General features: G+C 37.3%; 2 protein-coding genes across 2 annotated transcripts; one reads left to right on the top strand and one right to left on the bottom strand.

Annotated features, from left to right (window-relative positions):
- Nucleotides 1–488: 488 nt before the first annotated feature.
- On the bottom strand, nucleotides 489–12,962 carry LOC134277830 (uncharacterized). The gene is made up of 16 exons (XM_062760137.1): nucleotides 12,640–12,962; nucleotides 11,186–11,366; nucleotides 10,467–10,625; nucleotides 10,140–10,227; nucleotides 9,505–9,622; nucleotides 9,204–9,327; nucleotides 7,480–7,626; nucleotides 6,305–6,502; nucleotides 5,641–5,766; nucleotides 5,055–5,249; nucleotides 4,315–4,476; nucleotides 3,261–3,472; nucleotides 2,602–2,728; nucleotides 2,138–2,299; nucleotides 1,452–1,637; nucleotides 489–835 (listed from the first exon to the last, which is right to left on the bottom strand). Exons 2-16 carry the CDS (start codon nucleotides 11,358–11,360, stop codon nucleotides 540–542), a joined length of 2,475 nt encoding a protein of 824 aa, XP_062616121.1. The 5' UTR covers nucleotides 11,361–11,366; nucleotides 12,640–12,962; the 3' UTR covers nucleotides 489–539.
- Nucleotides 12,963–16,208: 3,246 nt separating this feature from the next.
- On the top strand, nucleotides 16,209–21,981 carry LOC134277822 (uncharacterized). Its single transcript, XM_062760129.1, has 4 exons — nucleotides 16,209–16,270; nucleotides 18,485–20,202; nucleotides 20,298–21,160; nucleotides 21,194–21,981. Exons 1-4 carry the CDS (start codon nucleotides 16,209–16,211, stop codon nucleotides 21,503–21,505), a joined length of 2,955 nt encoding a protein of 984 aa, XP_062616113.1. The 3' UTR covers nucleotides 21,506–21,981.
- Nucleotides 21,982–22,722: the final 741 nt, after the last annotated feature.

Here is a 22,722-nt window from a genome sequence, read left to right as displayed (position 1 = left end):
CGCTTCGTACTTCCGGTAGTTGTGATATACTTAGTGCACTTCTCCAAAAGTTGCTCTAGCATCCACTGAAAATTTCAGGCTTCTGTGTTAAGTGCTTTTTGAGAAAACTGCCGGACAAAGTGACCCTCTAAAAATCACTAAATCGCAGAAAACTCCGAACCGGAAGTGACGTCATCAAAATAAAAAAATATATATCTAGATTTTTTGATGTTCTATCAGACCTTAAAGTTTCATGAAAATCGATCGAGCCGTTCTCGAGAAATCGCGCGCACAAAATCGGTAAGAAAAAAAAACAATAATAAAAATAGTGGAAAAGAAACCTAAGAAAAACAATAAGGTCTTCCGCTGAAGACGGAAGACCTTAATAAAAATAGTGGAAAAGAAACCTAAGAAAAACAAGACTTAGGTCTTCCGCTGAAGACGGAAGACCTTAATAAGAAAATCGACAAAAACAATATGTCTCCCCTTCGGAAGGGAAACATAATAATGGATCAATCTAATTAATGCACTTAAGGATCAGTCACCTATCAAGGTCATTGTCATAGCAACACACAACTAACGGATTTCTTTTTCCGCTGGAAGGCATTGGCTGCCATGATTACAGTGGCTACTTTTGCCGGGTTTTTATTGTCCTGTTTTGGATCTGGAGTTTCTAGCACAAATGCTTTAAAAAGATTTTTATCAATGTTCATTTCATGTGGGTCGCCCCCTTCTGCTGTGACCCGCTTTTCCTCCGCGATGAGATCTTTGGCCTCCTGGATTAGCTCGCTTTGGACATCAGGAGTTATGGGATGTGTGTGGATATGGATTATAGTTCCTAGCTTCACACGATTGGCTGAAATTACAGAAATTATCAAGTTCATGAGGTCGAAATATAAAGAAAGATAAACTGTTAAAATCATTATTAATATGATTGTTCTTAAATAAAGTTAATCATTCAAAAGATTTATAATATATTTATTAGTTTTTTTTTTCATATGTACATGCACACTGTACTGTAAAATACAATTTATTAGGGTTTATAGCAAGGTGCTAGGGAGGAACAAATTTTGATTTTATAAGGAATGAATTTAATAGCTGTATAAACTGTGAAACAGTTTATAAATACTGTAAACCAGCTTTTATTGGCGTGCAAGAAATTTTCGCGAAGTTCGCGACATCCAGATCATCGCGAATATTTCTCACCACAAACCGTACTGAAAGTCTCTCTGTCTATTTACAACAGATACAAAAAAGCTTGTTCGCGAAAATTAATCGTCGCCAACTGATTTACCCCTGATAAATCACGAAATAAAGTCATCGCGAATAAAAGTTGGTTTACAGTAAGTGTAAACTGTTCCAATTTAGATTATACTGTTTAATTTATAATACATGTAAGTAGTACTTCAGGTAGCAATTTCACAAGGCTTTGACAGAAGTATCTGGTCACATGACCTTATCACATGACTTACCACTCCTGGGAAGCATTATGATTGGATAAACTCCTCCTGGGGGCTCATAGATGACACGTGTCAGTACCACAGTCAGGTTTATACACAGATAACAGATTATAAGGCGGTCCTCCTGTTTCTTTAGTTCACTGTCAGGAAAAATCACTCCCCACCCTATCTTATCTCCAACAGAAACACTGGACTCAGCTGAAATAATAATAATATAGAGGTTGATTATGTCTCTTCTTCTACAGAGGTATATCTATTATACATAACAAAACATCTAGCACTCAAACATTGTCAGTGAGAATCACATATAATGTAATGCATCAGGTGTGAATTCAGGAATTTTTTTTTGAGGGGGCAAGGTAATATTTTAGTTGCTTGTTATTTTATTTTGAATTGTACTTTATACTTTAAAAATATAGGAAACATTAAAGGACTCTGTAAATTCAAAGTAAGGTCTGGACTTCCCATGTCCTCCCTAAATCTATTCATGGTTTCCTTTGTGTCTGTTTAAAATTAAAAACATTAACAAACCTGATCAAATTAGAGAAAAATGGTAACTAACACAAGTTATGGAACCAGTAAATCATCTATGTCTAGTCATTAATTCTTTAGTTTCCAGTAATGCTTATAAACATGACACATACAGTACTAATTCTTTAAACAGTGATATTGTGACAACTGTACTGTGTCCTCCTTACCTTCATCTACGGCAAGAAATCTGACGTAATCTTGTCTGAAATTGGAAGACGACCCGGGGGTAATATCCTGGGAGCACGGGGAGCTGAGGGCGATCCCTGGGGGTGGGGCACCTGCCTCCTTACCAAACTTATCCAGGATCTGTACCTCAAAGTAGTCGTAATCTACAATACATGAATTAAGAATGACAACTAGAAGTGTATTTAGGTGAGTGTCCAAACATGCTTAACTCAGGGATGAAAGATCATATGTAGTTAATGTAAAGATATGTACCAATGTGTACTAGTCGTAATTACATAAACATCGAACTTACTTCGAGTCAAAAGGTCATAGCGACATATTTATCAGAACTGATAATTGATATTTACTATAGGTTGTTATCAACACTTATTTGACTCGGGGTCAAAATGTCGTGGGGACTGTATAAGAACTAATAATAGGTATTTAGGTTGTTATCCACACTTACTTGACTCGGGGTCAAAAGGTCGTGGGGACTGTATAAGGATAGGTTCGTTGTGTTCCGGGGCTGTAAATATTCGGTTCTTCCTGTCAACAGTAACATCTTTAGGGTAACACCAGTCCTGAGGGTTATGCTGTAAAAAAAATGTAACACTGAGTTTACAAGATAAATGTTACACTGAGTTTACAAGAGAATTGTAACACTGAGTTTACAAGATAAATGTTACACTGAGTTTACAAGGGAATTGTAACACTGAGTTTACAAGATAAATGTTACACTGAGTTTTCAAGATAAATGTTACACTGAGTTTACAAGATAAATGTTACATTGAGTTTACAAGATAAATGTTACACTGAGTTTACAAGATAAATGTTACACTGACTTTACAAGATAAATGTTACACTGAGTTTACAAGATAAATGTTACATTCGGTGAACCAGATGACTTCAGTAATGGTGTACTTACTTCATGAAATGGCAGCTTTTCTAGGTACTAATGTACTTACTTCATTAAATGGCGACCCCTCTAAGTACTTATGTATTTACTTCATTAAATGGTGGCACCTCTAAGTTCTGATGTACTTACTTCATTAAATGGTGGCCCCTCTAAGTTCTGATGTACTTACTTCATTAAATGGTGGCCCCTCTAAGTTCTGATGTACTTACTTCATTAAATGGCGGCCCTTTTAAGTACTGGTTCTGCCAGAAGATGTCGATTTCCACGTCGTATCCGTTACCACACACAGCCACCGTCGGTAAAATCTGATCCTGGTCCAGGATGGTGACGTAACGCGTGTCGATCCCTCGCCAGTTCTTAGAAAACAGAGCGACAGGATGTTTTCTGCCAAAGTTTGACACCTCAACACCAACCATGTCACCTGAATAAAATACAGCAATGATACAACAGGTTCTACACCTCAACACCAACCATGTCACCTGAATAAAAAACAGCATATCACCTCAACAAAGTACAGTAATGAATGAGAGGTTCTACATCTCAAAGCAGACCAACTAAATGGAACAGAACAGAGTAAACAGGATAAATACCTCACACCCTTTCTGAGTCCCTTTCCATGCTGTCAACATTTTAGTTTTTACACCAGCTTTTAAACCCCTTATCTTACTGTTTTCTAGGCCTAAAATAAAAAAATGGTTTGTTTGCAGTTGCCGACCGACCCACTAAAAATGCACCCGACCCAAACTTTTTTTCAGCTGTTATTTGAGAACTTTTTTTGGAAGTTTCAAATTTTAAGGATGTTGAAACTTGTTGAATTTTTAATGTTAAATTTTAGTTTCTGTCGATAAGTGGCATAAAATAAGTAGACCTTTATTTACATGAAATAACCCTTTGAAAATCTATGGCTTGTAATCCAACAAAAACTTTATAACTAAAATCTGTAAAAAAAAAAAAAAAAAAAAAATCATACCTACCTACCGACCCACTCTAAAAATTATAGGTCGGCAACTGCAAACAAAGAATTTTTTAAGCTTGGCCCTACTCTTCTGCTTCTTACAAACATTTACCCTGTTTTTTTTTTTAATTATCTTCCAAGACATGACTGTGCTAAAGAGTTTATGCTATTTTTTTTTAATTTGCCACCTTTTAAATTTGCAATATTTTTGTGCCTAGGGCAGAAGGGGTAAAAATAAAATGGGGTGAATGTATCCCTGAAGAAGTGTCTTCTAATACTACCCTCTGGGTGCCTCACTGAATACTCACCCTCTCCAAATCTCTCCCCCTGTGAGTGCCCCTCGTGTTGTTTGTTGTAGTATAATTTCCCATCTCTGGAGCAGTACCCTGTAGACTCGGGGACCTTTCCTGGGTGCTTGTTGAGGGGGAATTTAGAGTCTGCCAGGCCTATTGTAAGTACTGAGTCCTCATCTGAATAAGATCAACAGGAAGGTAAAGATAAAGACATTGAGATTACAGGGAATTTAGAGTCAGCCAGCTTCATCTGCACGACATCAACACAAAAGGGTAAAGAAAAAAATAAAGACATAGAGATAACAAGGAGGGGAGAATTAAAGATGAAAATAAATCTACTGCTAGACAAATAGTTTATTTCTGATTTTATACATAAACTAAAACAGTAGTCAGTTATAATGTCTTACTGAGTTTTCTGATCTCTATTCAGAAGTAAGGGCTGCTCTAGTAATCTATATCTTACTAAGTTTCCTGATCTCTATAAAGACTCTAGTAATCTATGTCTTACTGAGTTTTCTGATCTCTATACAGAAGTAAGGGCTGCTCTAGTAATCTATATCTTACTAAGTTTCCTGATCTCTATAAAGACTCTAGTAATCTATGTCTTACTGAGTTTTCTGATCTCTATACAGAAGTAAGGGCTGCTCTAGTAATCTATATCTTACTAAGTTTCCTGATCTCTATAAAGACTCTAGTAATCTATATCTTACTGAGTTTTCTGATCTCTATATAGACTCTAGTTATCTATATCTTACTGAGTTTCCTGATCTCTATACAGAAGTAAGGGCTGCCCTTGGTCAGGGGTTGTCTGAACTGAATGAGGTGGATCCCCATGGCGTCTTTAGACAGACATACTCGACAGAACTGCTTACTCAGGTCCACCATAGCCGTCTGTTCATTGACCTCGATCTTCAACTGCTCCGACTTCCTGAACATCTCATGCTTCAGTTCTGTAAAGGTCAAGGTCATTTATCAGGAAAACACAAAGGTCAAGCTAGGGTATCAATCATTTTTAAAGAAATGTCTAGTTCAAAGAAATGTCTAGTTTAAAGAAAGTCTAGTTCAACTAACAATTAAAGTATAAATTCATACAAAAAGTCCTAATACTTATAAGCAGAAGTAACAAAAGTCCTTGATATTTTTTTTTCAGCTGTAATTGTCCCTCAGCCTGATTAATAAATACATGACACAGAGATTTATATATTTGTTAACTTGCGTCTTATCTACGTATACTCACGTCTTTTCAGACTGTCGTTAAACAGTAGTAAATATCTACCTAAGCTCATGTCTTTTCCGGCTGTCGTTAAACACTAGTAAATAAATACGTATACATGCACTCACGTCTTTTTAGACTGTCATTCAGCAGTAGTCTGTTAGCCTCCTCTAAATGCTCCTCAAACATCGGATCCAAGTTCTCATATGTCTCAATTTTACGATTCGTTGTCACGTCAACTGTTACCTTGGAACCTTGAAAAACGACAAAACATTCAAGGATTGAACATATCAAAAGTAGTTTTGAAGGAAGAGTTACCTTCCTTTAAAATAAGTGAAAACTTTACTGCTTAATTAGACAGATATAGTGAACATTTAAAAGTCACCATCTTTATTTATGACCACTATTTGAAAACTTGCTGTTTTGACAGAAATAGTGAGCATTACTAAGAACCACTATTTGATAACTAGCTGTTTTGACAGAAATAGCGAGTGTTTAAATCTCACTGTTTTTGTTTCAGACCATCATTTGATAACGAGCTGTTCATACAGAAATAGCGAGAGTTTAAATCTCACCATTTTTATTGAGGACCACTATTTTATAACTAGCTGTTTATACAGAAAAAGCAAGCATTTAAATCTCACCGTTTTTATTGAGGACCACTATTTTATAACTAGCTGTTTATACAGAAATAGTAAGCGTTTAAATCTCACCGTTTTTATTGAGGACCGCTATTTTATAACTAGCTGTTTATACAGAAATATACAGAAATAGTAAGCATTTAAATCTCACCGTTTTTATTTAGGACGACCATCGGGAAGAACCCCCCTTCTGGCTGTACGACGACTTTGGCGTACCCGATCTTGGTATCCAGGGTCACAAACACCAGGACCAGCTGCTGAGTTTTGTCGTCATGGTCCTGTTTTTCCCGTACGTCCCTGGGGTAGTGGACTCCTATCCCCACCCTCTGACCCTCAGATAGCTTTACATCTGAAACAGAAAGAGGTCATTCCATGAAATCCATTTTCTTTACATGATAAATTGATCTTTGAAAACTAGAACTATACCCTTATTGGATTCCCTACATGTATACCCTGCAGGGCAATTACAGATTTAAAGACCCTAAAAAAGAAATTTATCATCATGTAATTTTTATCCTGAAGACAATATGTTTTTATGATTTTTTTCATCTTTATTTAAATTTTCAACAATTTTAAATCAAATTTTGTGTCAGAAAAATGCAGAGCACAAGCTATCCTATCTATCAAATTTATATTTTTATGCACAAGTGTCCAATTCATCTTGCATATAAAAATCTCAGATAGGTAAGCTTGTGTTGTAAGTTTTCTGAACTGAAAAGTCAAATTCTACATAAAATTCTGTCTTAAATTGAGGAACTTTCCTAAAATGTTCCTGGACCACTTTGTTACTCTCTCATAGTCTACATGTATGACACTGAACTTAACACTGCCATCATTTAAAATTGTTAAATGCAAACTATCACAATTGTAACATTGTTTTGATTTTTCATTATTTCTTTATTTCATAAGGGTCAAATTCATTTTTTACCATATCTTGTTCTTTCCCTAATATAAATACAAACTGATTCACATTGTCTCTCCCAGGGCTGCTTTGAATATAACAAACTTCGAACCTACACCACATCAGCTGCAGGTTTCATAGTAATATTATTTTTCTGGCCAAGATGTTTTTTTGATTAGAAAAATTATCTTTAGCCTTTGGATATAAATCAAATGGAGATTTCCATGCCTTGCACATACCTGTACCAGATACATGGCTTCCTACTAGCTTTAGCTCGTGGGTTAACCCTTTAGCCCAATTGGTAGAGCACTCAGGTCTGGCAAGCCAGAGCCCTGGGTTCCATCCCCAGCAGAGACAATAAAATGTCTGTGATAGACTGTTACAAAGTGAAGAATTTGAATTTAGATGTACATTTATTTTCTTACTTTTCCCATCAGCAAACAGCCTGAAGAAGTCAACCAGAGCTTTACATGTGGGCGTTGGCTTCAGTAAACTACAGGTTGCTATGCCAACAGCTGGCCCTGCCCCTGACTCTGAGACTTTCTGGATCACGACTTCATAGTGTTCAAATTCTACGAAAGATTCCAATATACTAGAGTTTTATCATGACTTAATAGTGCTCAAATTCTACAAAAAATAAATCAAATATACTATTAGTTCTCAATCAACACCGAAAGGGTTTAATTTCTAAATATTATTAATAGCGTGTGTTATAGAGATTTGAACATCATGAATTTCTAACAGATTTAAAAAGAAAATTACACAATGTAAATAAAGTGAGATGATTTTATTGCTGAGCTTGATAAATTAACAAAGGACCACACACATGATATCAAACACAATGTACTGAACCTGTTCTTTATAATAATGAGTGAGATTTTGTGAAATGATCCCAGGACTTTGTGAGATTATATTGCCACTTCTACAAAGAGATGTTAGGCTCTGTGTACCGGGTACATGGAACCCTAGTTGTATTAGGACTTGGTGAGATTTTTTTATGAGATAATCTTGAGACTCGGAGAGATATTTACTTCTAAAGAGAGATGTGGGACTCTGTATTGTGCCCTGGTTTTGTTAGGACTTGGTGAGATTGTGTGAGATAATCTAGAGACTCATTGAGATATTCACCTCTGGAGAGAGATGTGGGTCTCTGTATTGTAATCTAGTTGTATTAGGACTTGGTGAGATTGTGTGAGATAATCTTGAGACTCGGTGAGATATTTACTTCTAAAGAGAGATGTGGGACTCTGTATTGTGCCCTGGTTTTGTTAGGACTTGGTGAGATTGTGTGAGATAATCTAGAGACTCGTTGAGATATTTACCTCTAGAGAGAGAAGTGGGACTCTGTATTGTACCCTGATTGTATTAAGTGAGATATTCACCTCTAGAGAGAGATTGGTGTAGTTGTATTGTGTGATATTTTGTGAGATAATCTAGAGACTCATTGAGATATTTACCTCTAGAGAGAGAAGTGGGACTCTGTATTGTGCCCTGGTTTTGTTAGGACTTGGTGAGATTGTGTGAGATAATCTAGAGACTCATTGAGATATTTACCTCTAGAGAGAGAAGTGGGACTCTGTATTGTGCCCTGGTTTTGTTAGGACTTGGTGAGATTGTGTGAGATAATCTAGAGACTCACTGAGATATTCACCTCTGGAGAGAGATGTGGGTCTCTGTATTGTAATCTAGTTGTATTAGGACTTGATGATATTTTGTGAGATAATCTAGAGACTCATTGAGATATTTACCTCTGGAGAGAGAAGTGGGACTCTGTATTGTACCCTGATTGTATTAAGTGAGATATTCACCTCTAGAGAGAGATGTGGGACTCTGTATTGTAATCTAGTTGTATTAGGACTTGGTGAGATTGTGTGAGATAATCTAGAGACTCATTGAGATATTTACCTCTAGAGAGAGAAGTGGGACTTGGTGCCCTGGTTTTGTTAGACTTGTGTTGTGTGAGATAATCTAGAGACTCGTTGAGATATTTACCTCTAGAGAGAGAAGTGGGACTCTGTATTGTACCCTGATTGTATTAAGTGAGATATTCACCTCTAGAGAGAGATGTGGGACTCTGTATTGTAATCTAGTTGTATTAGGACTTGGTGAGATTGTGTGAGATAATCTAGAGACTCGTTGAGATATTTACCTCTGGAGAGAGAAGTGGGGCTCTGTATTGTACCCTGGTTTTCCGTGTCTGGGTTGAAAACAAACATGTTGTCGGCCATATTGTAACTCACACCAGGGGAGGTAATCCACTGAATCATGTTTTTCTGTAAAGAGTTACTTCCCTTAGTACATATGTATTTTGCAAATAAAACGCATTTTTATTTCTGAAAATAATTTATCTTCTCAAATGAGTGTTTTTGTTAAACGTCACAGAAAAGGATATGATTTTGATACATTCCTGATTCATGTAAATCTGATGAATACTAAATATATTTACTGACATCTGAGAACTGGGGCTTCACCATCACCGCCTGGGGCCACATAATTCCAAGGTCAATCGGTCCATTCTCCAAGGTGATGGTTGGTAAAAACTTTTTATGGTCAGGTTCAAAATGTAACCTACAATATCAATAAATCAGTTAAAACAATCAAACAAAAAAAAACTAGGTTTTCCTTTTTTCACGTATCAGCATTAAAAATTATCATTCATGACTATAAATTATTAGGAATTATAAAAATTGAACTTAATCTAGAGGGTTTTGTTTCAGTGTCCTTTTACAGATTTTGTTGTCTAATAAACAAGGAAATTACACATTGTAGCTACAGGTTGTCAAATTAACAAAGAAATCCCACTTTGTAGCTACAAATTGTCTAATTAACAAAGAAATCCCACTTTGTAGCTACAAATTGTCTAATTAACAAAGAAATCCACCTTGTAGCTACAGGATATCTAATTAACAAAGAAATCCCACCTTGTAGCTACAGGTTGTCTATAATTAACAAAGAAATCCCACCTTGTAGCTACAGGTTGTCTATAATTAACAAAGAAATCCCACTTTGTAGCTACAGATTGTCTAATTAACAAAGAAATCCCACTTTGAAGCTACAAATTGTCTAATTAACAAAGAAATCTCACCTTGTAGCTACAGGTTGTCCGTTCTTAATAAAAATCACAGTGGACATCTGCTTTCCAAAATGGCTGACAAAAACTCCAAAGACATCACCTAAAATGGAAGAAAGGGAAGATGCTTTTCCAGAACAGTGGAGTTTTTAGACAATATTACATGTGAGGAAATTTGGTAATTAATTTGAGAATATGCTTACTATTTATGTTACAAAAATTTCCTTCTTTAATTGATGATATCAACTAAGTTTTATGATCATGCAACTGTACTAAGGAGATACTTCATAAGAAAAATTTAAAATATCACATTCCACATATTTCCTGCAACTGTGAACCAACCTATGCTGTACTTGGCTCCGTATGTGTTAGCAATTTCGTTGTGTGAGGTTCGACAGATGCCCTCACTACTGTATCCCACTGTGTTGATCCAGTGACCCGGCGTCCCGTCCTCAGCTATGTCAGGACCCGCGATCCCGATACTGATCTTACTGTTGTTAGCTACAATAAACAACATAGCTATATCAGGACCTGCTATCCCTATACTGATCTTACTGTTGTTAGCTACAATAAACAACATAGCTATGTCAGGACCTGCTATCACTATACTGATGTTACTGTTGTTAGCTACAATAAACAACATAGCTATGTCAGGACCCGCGATCCCGATACTGATCTTACTGTTGTTAGCTACAATAAACAACATAGCTATATCATTTCAGAATTTGATTTTGATAAGACTTATATAATAGCTTTATGCCTATTTCTAAGACAGATGACTGGAAAAGAACCGCCTCCCCCTGTCCAAAAAAAAATCATATATTTATTACACATGTATATATAGATGTTACAGTACCCTCTAAACTCATTACTAATACTTTAGTCAGTACCCCAACAAAGAGCTCATTTCTTAGCAATTTGAGACTCTTATACCTACGCAGAGCCCGTATCTGAGTGAAGAAGAATGGCTTGTCTGTGGTAAGTACCCCTTATACCTACACAGAGCCCGTATCTGAGCGAAGAAGAATGGCTTGTCTGTAATTAGTACCCCCTATACTTACACAGAGCTCGTATCTGAGCGAAGAAGAATGGCTTGTCTGTGGTCAGTGGCTCAAGACACTGTAAGAAGTTACTGGTCTCCGAGAACTGCTTCAGCTGGACGTCTGAGATCTGGCCAGGGATCGGGGGGTGGTCAGTGAAGAGGATGTCCCCCGCACATCTGAACTGACCAGGCATCGTCACCTACAATGTACAGCTAGAGACTAGAGTCACCTACAATGTACAGAGACTAAAATGATTGGTGAAGCTTTATATACTCAAAGAAACATATTTTTTAAAAAAGACTTTGTTTGTACTTTAATATTACTTATAAAATAAATTTCTTTTTGGAAAATCAGTAAGGTTCAAGCAACATTTTATATGAGTGTCAGCAGAGGGTTTATGAACCTTAATATTAACAATGATCGCACCACTACCCTTTGTGGACCTGAGACTCTCCGACATGTGACCTCTGTAATGGGTTTGCAGCAAGAATTTTGATATTCCAAGGATTATTTCAAATTAAAGTAATAGTTCTTAATCTATTCAATAGCGAGTGCAGTGAGCATCGCAAAGTGACGATAGTCACTGCAAGCTCTACCAACAGCGCTTGGGCAAAGAGAAAATTTAAACTACAGTAACTGTATGCACATTCATTCAAACAGATTTTTTTTTGCAGTTACTTTGGACCTACAATGCATCGTTTTGTACACGTAATGGTCGCACCCTCAACATATCAGTTCTTAGATAGAATGTTCTATCGTTAAAATGATATTGTCCTACGGACCCGGTTTAACGATAGAATTCGTTCCGTGTATTCGTAATGTAGCAGAAAGAAACACGGGCGATAACTCGCATAGTGCATTTACTAGGAACAATCTAGAGAGTTCCGAATGTAAACATGGAGGTAATTTGAATCGAGAGAAAAACGTTGAGAAAATGAATTGGATTTTCGTATTTAAATGGATTATTTTTTTGGGATAAAAGGCATAAGCAATCTCAAAAAGGTTTGTTATGATTAATTTGCAAGTTATTTTCAGTGCAAATCCGTTTGTATCCTTCAAAATCGTTTCGGTGCGATTCTGCAATTTTTTGCTACATTACGAGTATATGGGTGGTATTCTAACTGTGGTGAGGGCTTGTACCGAGACACAGTTAGATTATTCTAACTAATCAGTTCTTAATCTATTTAAAAAATATCCATCTTAAATGATTATGACAAACAGTGTAGACATTAAATTATAATGAAATAAGAACAAATGCGCTATTTCTCGTGCTTATCATTGTGATACACACTAGCCAACATTAGAAGTAAATGTATGACCCAATGGTAGACAGGGTGATCATTTGTATATCGTCATGGTTTTCCTTTCCCCACCCCACTAAGTCATGTGTGTAGAAAACATATACATGTGTACACTGATGGAAACACAGCTCCAACTTAATTATTCAAATATCTGACATATTTTAAACTTACCTGTTGTATTTCACTTTAGTTTAGATAATGTTGCCAGTCCACAATCTCTGTCACTTTCTGTCATAAAACAAAAGAAGTCCTCCTTTCGGCTCACTGCACATCATTGAGTAGACAATCTACCAACGTTCACGTGTGGATAAATCGTGAAGTCTGTCGCCGTATAACAAACTTACAGCAGCTGATAAAACGTTTTCACAGCAGGTTTTTGAACATTACTATCAGGTCATCTGTCTTTTGTCATTTTCATTACAATATTCGCCTATAACCTACCAAACACTTGTAAAAATAATCATGTTTATTGTTGCTACAATGCTACCGGAAGTAAATATCACAATAAATTTAGAACCAACCATAGAAGATATAATTCCGGAAAAGAATGAGGTCCCTGATAATAGTTTACATGGTTTAGTCGATCAGTGTTACAGAGACATTAGAAATTACGTAGTTATTTATCATATTTATATCTCTGGCATGCCATACTGTGACCAAGGCCTAGGAAATCGAGGAAGCAGGAGGGGGGGGGGGGGGTTCGGGGCGTGTCCCCCTCAATAGATTTGCCGATATACATGTGTGGTCAACCAAGGACAGCGTAAAACATATATAACTTCTTAATTTCTCCCATTAATATAATAATATTAAAATGGTCTGTTGACCGTATGTTGACAGGGAAGTAATCAAGTTTGGCTTGGTAGTGCCTCCCCCCTCCCTAAATGAAAATGTTGGGGTTCTTTGGCTGTTCCTTCCCACTTTTGCACCCAGTCTGGCAGTTTTCGAAATTTTGAGCAGATAAAAAGATTTTCGTATTTTTTAAATCGCAGATTTTTTGACAGCGAAGAATTTTTTTTGTTAAATCTTCAGGGAGCCCCCCCCCCCCCCCCCCTCTCCCCCCACCCACCACTCACTTCTGGACAGCTAAGGTTCTTTTTTATTTATTTATTCAATTCTTTTTTTTTTTTGGTCAGATCTTTTTGGGAGGAATCCCCCAACCACTCTCCACCCACTTTTGAACAGAGCGATTTTCTTGGTCAGATGTTTAATTTTAGGAGGTCAATTACCTCCTTTTGAAACCGTTGCTTCGGTTACAGATGTACCCCCCAGATAAGGATCGAGAAGTGAAGTTGGCCATATTTGTTATTTGTAATTAACGTATTATATAGACCCCGCTCCACGCTAGTCACCCCTTCCAAACTAGAATTCCTAGATCCACCCGCAGAACTTGTGTTAATCCACGTATCGTTAAACCCATTTTAAAAATACTTTTAATTTGAAAAGTCGCTTTTCTATAATGCATTGATGGTATTTAATGCAGTTTAGATTGTTGTATTTTCAAGGTTTTGACAGTATTGTTAAGATTTTAATCCAGATAGCTTTTTTTAAAAATGGAAAGTGACACCGACCTGGAACAGAGTCTGGTCGATTCGGGTCATATGATCTCTTTACGGTCCATATTCCTAAACGTTAAAACTTTTGTCTTAGATAAACAATGCAAAATAAAAAAATCTCTGTATGAGAGAATATTGGATAGAAATGGGGGGAGGGGGGGGGGGGCAAAATATATAAATAGTCATTCTCCCTCTTTTATTCTATTGCTGTTTTTAAAATGTTGGATTTTTTTATATCCAGTCTGTAGAGAATTGAAAGAAAAGAGAGATGCATGTACGTATGTAGAATGTATTGTCAACCGAAATTCAACCAAAACTGACGAAGACATATCCCTCTCCGTGCCCCGCCTAATGAGAAAAAAACCTCATGATTGTGTGAGAGAAACAAATGATGAGTGCTTTCTTGTGTCGGAAAAGACATACATAACCTACAAATATTCAGAAAAGAGGATTTATAAGATAAATGATCACGTGACAACAATAATGTGAGTATTATTATGTGTTTTATAAGGGAAGGTCGCGTGGGAGGACCTTCTGGGGAAAAGACAGAGGAAGAATGGGGTGTATGTGGTCAAGGAATAGAGGGTGCGTTGGATACGATCACATTCCCTTAAACAAAAAATCGAAAATGTCATTTTCAATACAAAATTAAATTGTTATAATCTTATTTTGGGTTTTATTTAATTAGTATACATGTACGTATTAATGAAAAGGACATTTATTTATTTTTTGTTTGTTTTTTTTATATAGAAATTGTTAATTGAAAGGGTATACATCTAAATCGGTATATAGTTTTAATCAAGGAAGATTGGAAGGGGTATTGATAAATCTAGAGTCCTGGGTGAAGGGAGGTAATTGGGACATTGATACTTTTAATTCTTGATTTATATAGAGATCTACCACATGTTATGACCTGTAGGTGTGTTTGTTTGTGAGATGTTGGGATTCAATTTCAAGGTGATATTTATATCTTTACCAGTCCTCACTCCACCCAATCCCTCCCTCCAACCAACATATACTCACACACACAAAATAATAAATAAATGAATAAATAAAGAAATAAATAAAGAAATAAATAAATAAATAAATAGATAAATAAAAGAGAAACGCTTGATTTTTACTGCATTGATAATTTAAGTTCACTTGTGGATCGCGATTAAAAAACTCGTACAAATATTTTGTATTGTTGTCGATCCCTATGAATATGGTGAATGGACTGAATGTAACGCTGTTTAACACACAATGGGATATTTCACGATTTTGACGATCTGCAGAAAACAACTGTAGTATAAATGTAAGAGAAAGAGAGATGGTGGGTGGAGAAAGAGAGATGGTGGGTGGGTGGTGAGGTACCATCTAACTGTATGAATTAATTGTCTTGTATACCATGACAGTAAATAAAAAGGGCTATTATAAATGTTTAGAGTACAAAGTTTTTGCAATAATTAGCTTCCCATGCAGCTTTCATTGTGAGCGAGAGAAAGAGAGAGAGATCGAGAGATTTAAAAGTGAATGGGGCCATTAAAATGATTAAAGTAGAAATTCAGATATTGAATATTTTCCAATGAACATTATTTTATAAATAGTTCATATACTGACATCATGAATGATTAACTATGGAATAGATACCACAAACAGAGAATTCAATGGACGAGGCGGTTTTCTTACAGGTCATTATACCGTTATATTCCCCTAGCCCCGCCTCCCCGGTCTATCTACAATACACAGGAACAATACCGTGTATCGGGGTCGATTTCATGCCAGCGAGAATTAAACAGAAACGAACTTTTAATTTTCATAAAAATTCATTAGCTGTATAAACACCCGGCCTTTTAACGCGGGGATTAAGTATCGGTCGTGAAGTGTATAGACTCTGGTTCATTGAGGATCGAGGGTCGGTGGAGAGGTCCTCATACTGGATTATGTCCCCTGTAATACCTGGACGAGAGAGAGAGACATGCAAAATAGATCCCAGAGTATCGTGTTTTACTTCTGACCAGAGAGTCGTGTTTTACTTCTGACAGGGGATCGATAGAGTCTCGGATTTGTGGCCATCAATAACTGAAGAGATTTGTTCGGATTCGCCGAGTGTCCATTGCCAGGGAAACAGACAAACGTACAGACAAAGATACTCAAACTATACAGACAGACAGACGAACTTATAACCAGAGTTTTTGTTTTGGAAAGATGTTTGGAAATTTTATTAACGTATACCGGCTGGAGGACTCCGAGATAGGGGAACGTGATGTGTGAGAAAGTTCGTGGATTAATTGTAACACCTGGGGAATAATTAATTAAGGTAAAATCGGGGTGACGCTTTGTCTATATACTTATTCATTACAATGTAACACCAGACTTTTATAAACAATTAGGACTGTGTATTCAGACCCTTGGAATTAAAATCTTTAGATGAGAAGTTAGCGGTGTGTTATATGAGCAGTAAGCGGCTTATGGTTGTATAGACATAGCGGATTATAGCTACTGTTTATTAATCAATTTAGATTGAACAACCTGGAGATGTAATTCCTAAAATAAATAAAACATTTATTACAAAGTTAAGACTCGGTGGAATAACGGATTCAACTTTATTTCACCATTTTTATTTCTACTAGATTCAACGAACACTTTCCCAGCTTTTTTAACTGGTTCCTTTAAAATCTCCTTAAGAGTGTCGATTATTGAAAATCAAGACTTTTAGAACTTATATTCTTCTAAAAGTAATCATTTTCAAAGAGATTAAAAATTCATTTTCTTATTTTTATAAGAGATAATTGTTTCCATTAATTTTAAAAAATGTCATGTATGTTTGAACAAGCACTTCTGAATCTATAGTCTTGGAAGTGGGATTATTTGTGTACAAAAATACGGCCAACTAGAAACAAAAATCGATTTTCAATGAAAACATAAATAAGAGTGACTTTGTTCATTAAAATACTAGACTTTCTCTGTATTGATCAGATCAATATACGTTCTACATTACAGCTTAAATTAGGGCTACATGAATGTTAAATAAAAAAAAAACTTATCGGAGACGGACAAAAATTTTAGCCCCGTGTCAAAAATACGAGATGAGGGTGGTGGGGGGGGGGGGGAGGTGGTAGCTTGTTAAACTGAACACTCGAGGGATTATTTTTCTAATACGTCAAACAAGCTAGGTAGAAAATCCTAACGTAAACTTTAATTATGTTGAAGATGTGTTTTGCTGTGGAAATACTTAAGCAGCGCGCACTCCGGATAACAACTATCGATCTAGGCAACACAAATGTCAAACAGAAGTCGTATAACATAGCATGATTAGGTGTAGGCAAGGATTCCAGGGTACAGTAGATATATGTATTAGAGTTTAATTTTATGAAAATCAGTAAGCCCTGCAAAATATAGAATTGGTTAGCGGAGAGAGAGAGAGAGAGAGATTCTCTTTGTGTGAGGTGACAGTCCTTAGCGTAAGAATTCGCTGACTGGAATTTACCTGGGATTAAAATTCAATATAACAATGGTTTTAATTTCACGAATCATCCCCTATCGGTATTGATTCTAACCTAGTATAAATCCTACATCGATATATGTCAGAATACCGCTTTCTATTCCAATAATAAAATTTGCGGTCTTTGAAATTCAATAATCTTCCTGCATAATTATTACCGTTAAAGGTTGACGGAGGCCGACGTACTGTGAACAGACAAAAAAAGTAAATCACTCTTTTTCGTACATAAAACCAGCTTCAATGAAAAAGAATCTCCCCTCAGACAACAGATGATAAAAAAAATAATTTACTACATGTACATAAACAACCGAATACGAAAGGAGCAATTTAACTTACTGTCTGTCTAAAATACACGATACATATCTTTAGCACTATAAAAAGCAGGGTTTTTATAATAAATGGGTACATACCGTGCTCCTGACTTTGACCTCTGACCTATACTGTGGTGTCTTTCTATGCTTATTTTTCAGACCGATTTCGGTCCGAGTTCAAGATTAGCGACCTACAAATGTATTTTTACAAGATCAGAGTAAATAGTCAAATAATTCTGTCTATCATAAAAATATCTAGAATTATAATTCCCTTGACCTTATTTCTAACCTTTGACCTTCGTTCATAAAAAAGATCCTCCTTTGTCGTGCGAACCATAAAGAAGTATTTTGATAGTGAATTCAATGTAGTTTAAGCTGAGCCATTTATCATGATTAAAAAAACAACAAAAATGCTCTTCTACATTTTCCGACAGGAATGTGGTCGGGCTTTTCTAGAGCATGCAAAATTCTCGTAATGAACATGTCCAATAATCCTGGCGCGTCCATTTCGAGCTGATTTTTATCTTACACCTGATCACATTTAAAAACAATCCTATCAAACTAATCCTCTGTTTGCACCTTAAAATTTTAAATTTGGAAGCTCACCATTTTAAGAATATTACTGCACGATAATCACGTTAATTATTTTACGAACAATTTTGCGAAAGTTTATTTGTGTTTTTGATTATTTTAGGTCTGTTGGTGTTTATTTGTGTTTTTGATTGTTTTAGGTCTGATGGTTTTTATTTGTTTTTGATTGTTTTAGATCTGTTTGTGTTTATTTGTGTTTTTGATAATTTTAGGTCTGTTGGTGTTAGACAGGACTCGTCAAGTAACGTCGAAGTCTTGGGTGTCCCGGTGTCTCGTGGCCAGGCTTTGTTGACCACCCCGGACTACCTGTACCAGAACACTGGATCTTCCGCCCCAGTACTTTTGGACTACGATCGCTTTGTGTCTAATGTGGAAGATAAAATAATGACAGACCAGGACTCGGCCCGCTCTAAGTACGATGCGGCGTACCTTTTGTACAAGAGCAACCCTGCTATGTTCGAAAATATTCCGGACTTTACAAATCCTAGAAATGTGTACTCACTGATCAGCAAACGGCGCACCAAATCGTATGATGACGTATCAACTGTGTCAAGGTCAGTCGATTCTGTGACGTCAGGTTTCCCGCGCATTTCTCGCACGACGAGCATGCGCGATCTCCGGCGGGCTGCTGGGTTGCGCACTGTATCTCGGAAGGGTCGCCATCACAGCAGTCAGGATCTCAGTTCTCTGACTCTAAAGGAACGAAAAGACCCGAGCATCACCGCGCTCTTCATCAACGCCCCCTACCTCAATCTCAAAGACCTTGGACATCTACCGGAAGCAGATGTACCAAGAGCGACTCGAACAGTATTTCCCGCTATCTCATCGAAAAACCGCGCTCTGAAAAAAGTTCCACCATTCAAACTGTCAGATGAAGACAACAGTTTCTCTCTTCCGCGTATCCCATCGGATCTCGGGGAGACGTTAGCATATGGAACTAACGGGGAGGAGCGTGCTGACGTCATCAAGAAGCGGATTATCCATCACGAAGGTAACTCTTCGGTTACAGTGGAAAATAAACTAAACAAGTGGTTCTCAGAAATGCCTGCTGACATAAAAGAGAAAGCAGACAATTTGGCCAATGAAGAAGAAACTCGACAAAGTGAATGTGACTCTGTTCAGAAAAAAATTTCCAGAAAATCTCCCAAGGAGCGATTGCACTTACCCGTGCTTAAACCACTAAACACAATACCCAACCAATTTCTGGAACTCAGAGAAAATGTGACTCGGCCCATCAGACGTGACGTCACAATCGACAGAGAACAGTACAAACTGAAACAACGTTCCATGCTGCAGCTGAAAATGTTGGACATGGACGAAAATACGCGTCCCGAGCGTCAAAGGACGCAAACGGAAAACGAAGTGCAAGTGTACCCATATAACGCTGAAAAATTTCATCCCCAAGAACAGAAAACTACACTAAAGGACCTTGTTAACGCCAGAAAACAGGACGGTGACGGAGTTAAGATTGTGAGCATTGACGAGTTTGCAGTGGAGGCTTATGAAATTCACCCAAACGACAAGTTTAACTTTGCCAAACAATCCAACGATATTCAGCCGGGAACATCGGCCTTATCCCGGGCACGGACGTCCATGGATTTATCGACGAGACAGCGGAACAGTCTTTATAACACGCCCTCCTTAAGTTTTTACCAAGACGAACATACTGAGAAAAGGGCCAAACTGTGTGACCAACCGCTCAATCGAGCTCTCACCGTGGTGAAGATCGAAAAACCAAGGGAAGGTACCAAGAGCGACCTCACTGGTCCAGAAAACAGGGAACTGGCATCCTCAGGTAATTACTGATGAACCTCTGAAAAATAAAATGCTTGAGCTTTATCTTTTGATTGAAATGTATGCTTTATTACCATTGCTTTTTTATCACCACAGGGTCCCATTCCTCGGTGAGCATCAGGAACGGACGAAGCGCCAGACCACCTTCAAGGAGCACGAGCGTAGAACAAACCAGAACAGAGGCTAAAAAGGAGCTGCTGAAATTTAAGAGACTAGACGTGTTTGGAGATGGCATTCCCCCAGTGTCGGCGCACGTGGCCGTAGTAGATAAACCACTTGTGAAGTTGGACCTGCGTCGGTCGCCCCCTCAGTGGCATAGATCCGCAGAAACATTTCCAAATCCTCCGCTCCCATTGATTCACCGCGACATAAAAACGGAACTCCCAGCAATGACGTTTCAGTTTTCTACTGGTGAAGTAATTATCTCCAGAAACGCGGCAAATACTTTGAGTCCCCCACGTGATCATCAACGTCACAGTTTTTATCCAAGTCGAGGCCCTCTTAAACATTCAAGTTCTACCACACCTACTCTCCCGCGTTCCGAATCGTCCTCGGTGCCGGTTGAGAAGATGAATCAGCCCCCAGCAAGGTCAGTCTCAGACGACGCTTCAACCGACTGTACCATGACGCCTGACTTTCGGAACATCTCGGAGTTCAACCTAACGGGACGAGGAAGACCACGGGGACGCCTGTGGGACTTTGATGGCGACGTTCCTCACCCAGAGAGTCTGCTCGGATCCAGGAAAAACACAATAGAGGAAATTCCAGAGGAGACAATGGACGAGCTCTCCCCCGACCCCCCGGTATCTAAAACCCCGAAGGAAATGAAGGGGCCCGCCATCTCTGACAATCCACCAGCAAACTCCCCCAAACATAGTCCGAACACTACGCCATCAGATCAAGTTCCCTCTCCTGTAGAACTAAAAGTACAAGCAAAGGAAATGAAAACGTCTGAAGAAGTAAATAATTTACCGTCTGAATCACCATGCAAGGATTCAGCGGATCCAAACATTAAAAGCGAGACAAAACCGACGTCTTCTTCACCAACAATGAAAGGAGACAAAAAGGAAGAGAAAATTGGAGAAAAGGAAGATGTACAAGAGCTGAAGGAAGGGGGAAAAGCTGAAGAGGGGATCAATAAAGTGAAGGAAGATGTGACAGCGGAAGTGGGAGATAACAAATCCAAGAGAGATGTCGCAACGTCAGCGACGTCATTAATTGAGGCGAACGCTAAACGGCAGGCTGCCAGCAGCAAGAACACGGACCGGTCCACCGACTCCATCACTGAAGTGTTCGGGAAATAAAAAAACCGGACCTGTCTACCGACTCCATCACTGAAGAGTTCAGGAAATAAAAACAAAGTCCTGAAGGACGTTAATCTTGGCGATTTAATCAACGTTATCCGTCCTTGTTATAAAAGTTGTTACAGTAGTATATTTGTTATACTATATCCGCATAGACGATATATTCCTTAAAAAAGGTTTTACGAACAATACATGATGAAAAGTGTTATTATGTACCGTATATACTAATATTCAAAATGAAATTTATGTCAACTTGTGCTGACCAATCATTGATCTAAGTCATCCATGAATGTTAAAAGCTTACACTGCAATGCAATACGGTGTGCCCTCTCAAATCCAGACTTAGTCTTTTCACCAATCAGCGTTTGTCTTTGTGATCACGTGATCATTTTTGTTATGTGTTTTTATGTGTTTTATATGTTTATAGAATAACTTGGTGCCAACGTTGTTGTTGAATAAATCATTTTTATCACACAGTACATGTACTAGTATATCAAAGTTTAACGTAGTTCGGCAACTCTAGATAATTTCATAAACTATCATGACTTTTGAAAAAAATATTGAAAATGTTCGCATTTTCTGAAACAACCCTCAAAGAAGCCAGTATAGTACTTTATAATTGTATAACTACCTATCATATAGATGGGAATATGGTATATTCATTATAACAGTTTTGTAAACCGAAATCTTGTCGATGTGATGTAAACTTCAAGCCCCCCGCTCTACTATCCCCAACCGGTTCATCATAAAACCATCAAAATACAAAAAGACTTTTTAATGTCACGGGGTATCAGCTAAAGACAAGGTCATTTGGACAAGTTCAAAGTGAATCATGACAAAGAATTATATATAAATCGATGAGAGCTCGTAGAATAGAAATAATTAAGGTCTTCCGTCCAACTTTTTGGTAAGAAGAGATGTGATTTTGACTGAGATACGTATTCCTTTAAAATGATATTGAATATGTAAAGTCTAACTTGTGTAAAGCAAGATGAGGATACCTCAAGGAATTTTTACAAAATTTGAAATCACAAAATTTCACCTAAATAAATACTAGTAACGTCACAACATTCGACTTTTCCGCAATTTATACTATAATTCCCCTCATTAAATTCAGGCTTCAGACTAGTAATTGGTCAAAAATTATTTTGTCAATTTAAGGTAGGATTCTTTCCATATTTCTTGTATTCAAAAGTTAATGAAATTTTCACAGAATC

The sequence above is a fragment of the Saccostrea cucullata genome, unplaced genomic scaffold (assembly GCF_032062105.1).
Source record: "Saccostrea cucullata isolate Sc308-1 unplaced genomic scaffold, CSIRO_AGI_Scuc_v1 ctg1405, whole genome shotgun sequence".
Classification (NCBI taxonomy): Eukaryota; Metazoa; Mollusca; class Bivalvia; order Ostreida; family Ostreidae; genus Saccostrea; species Saccostrea cuccullata.
This window is presented reverse-complemented; position numbering and strand designations above follow the sequence as displayed.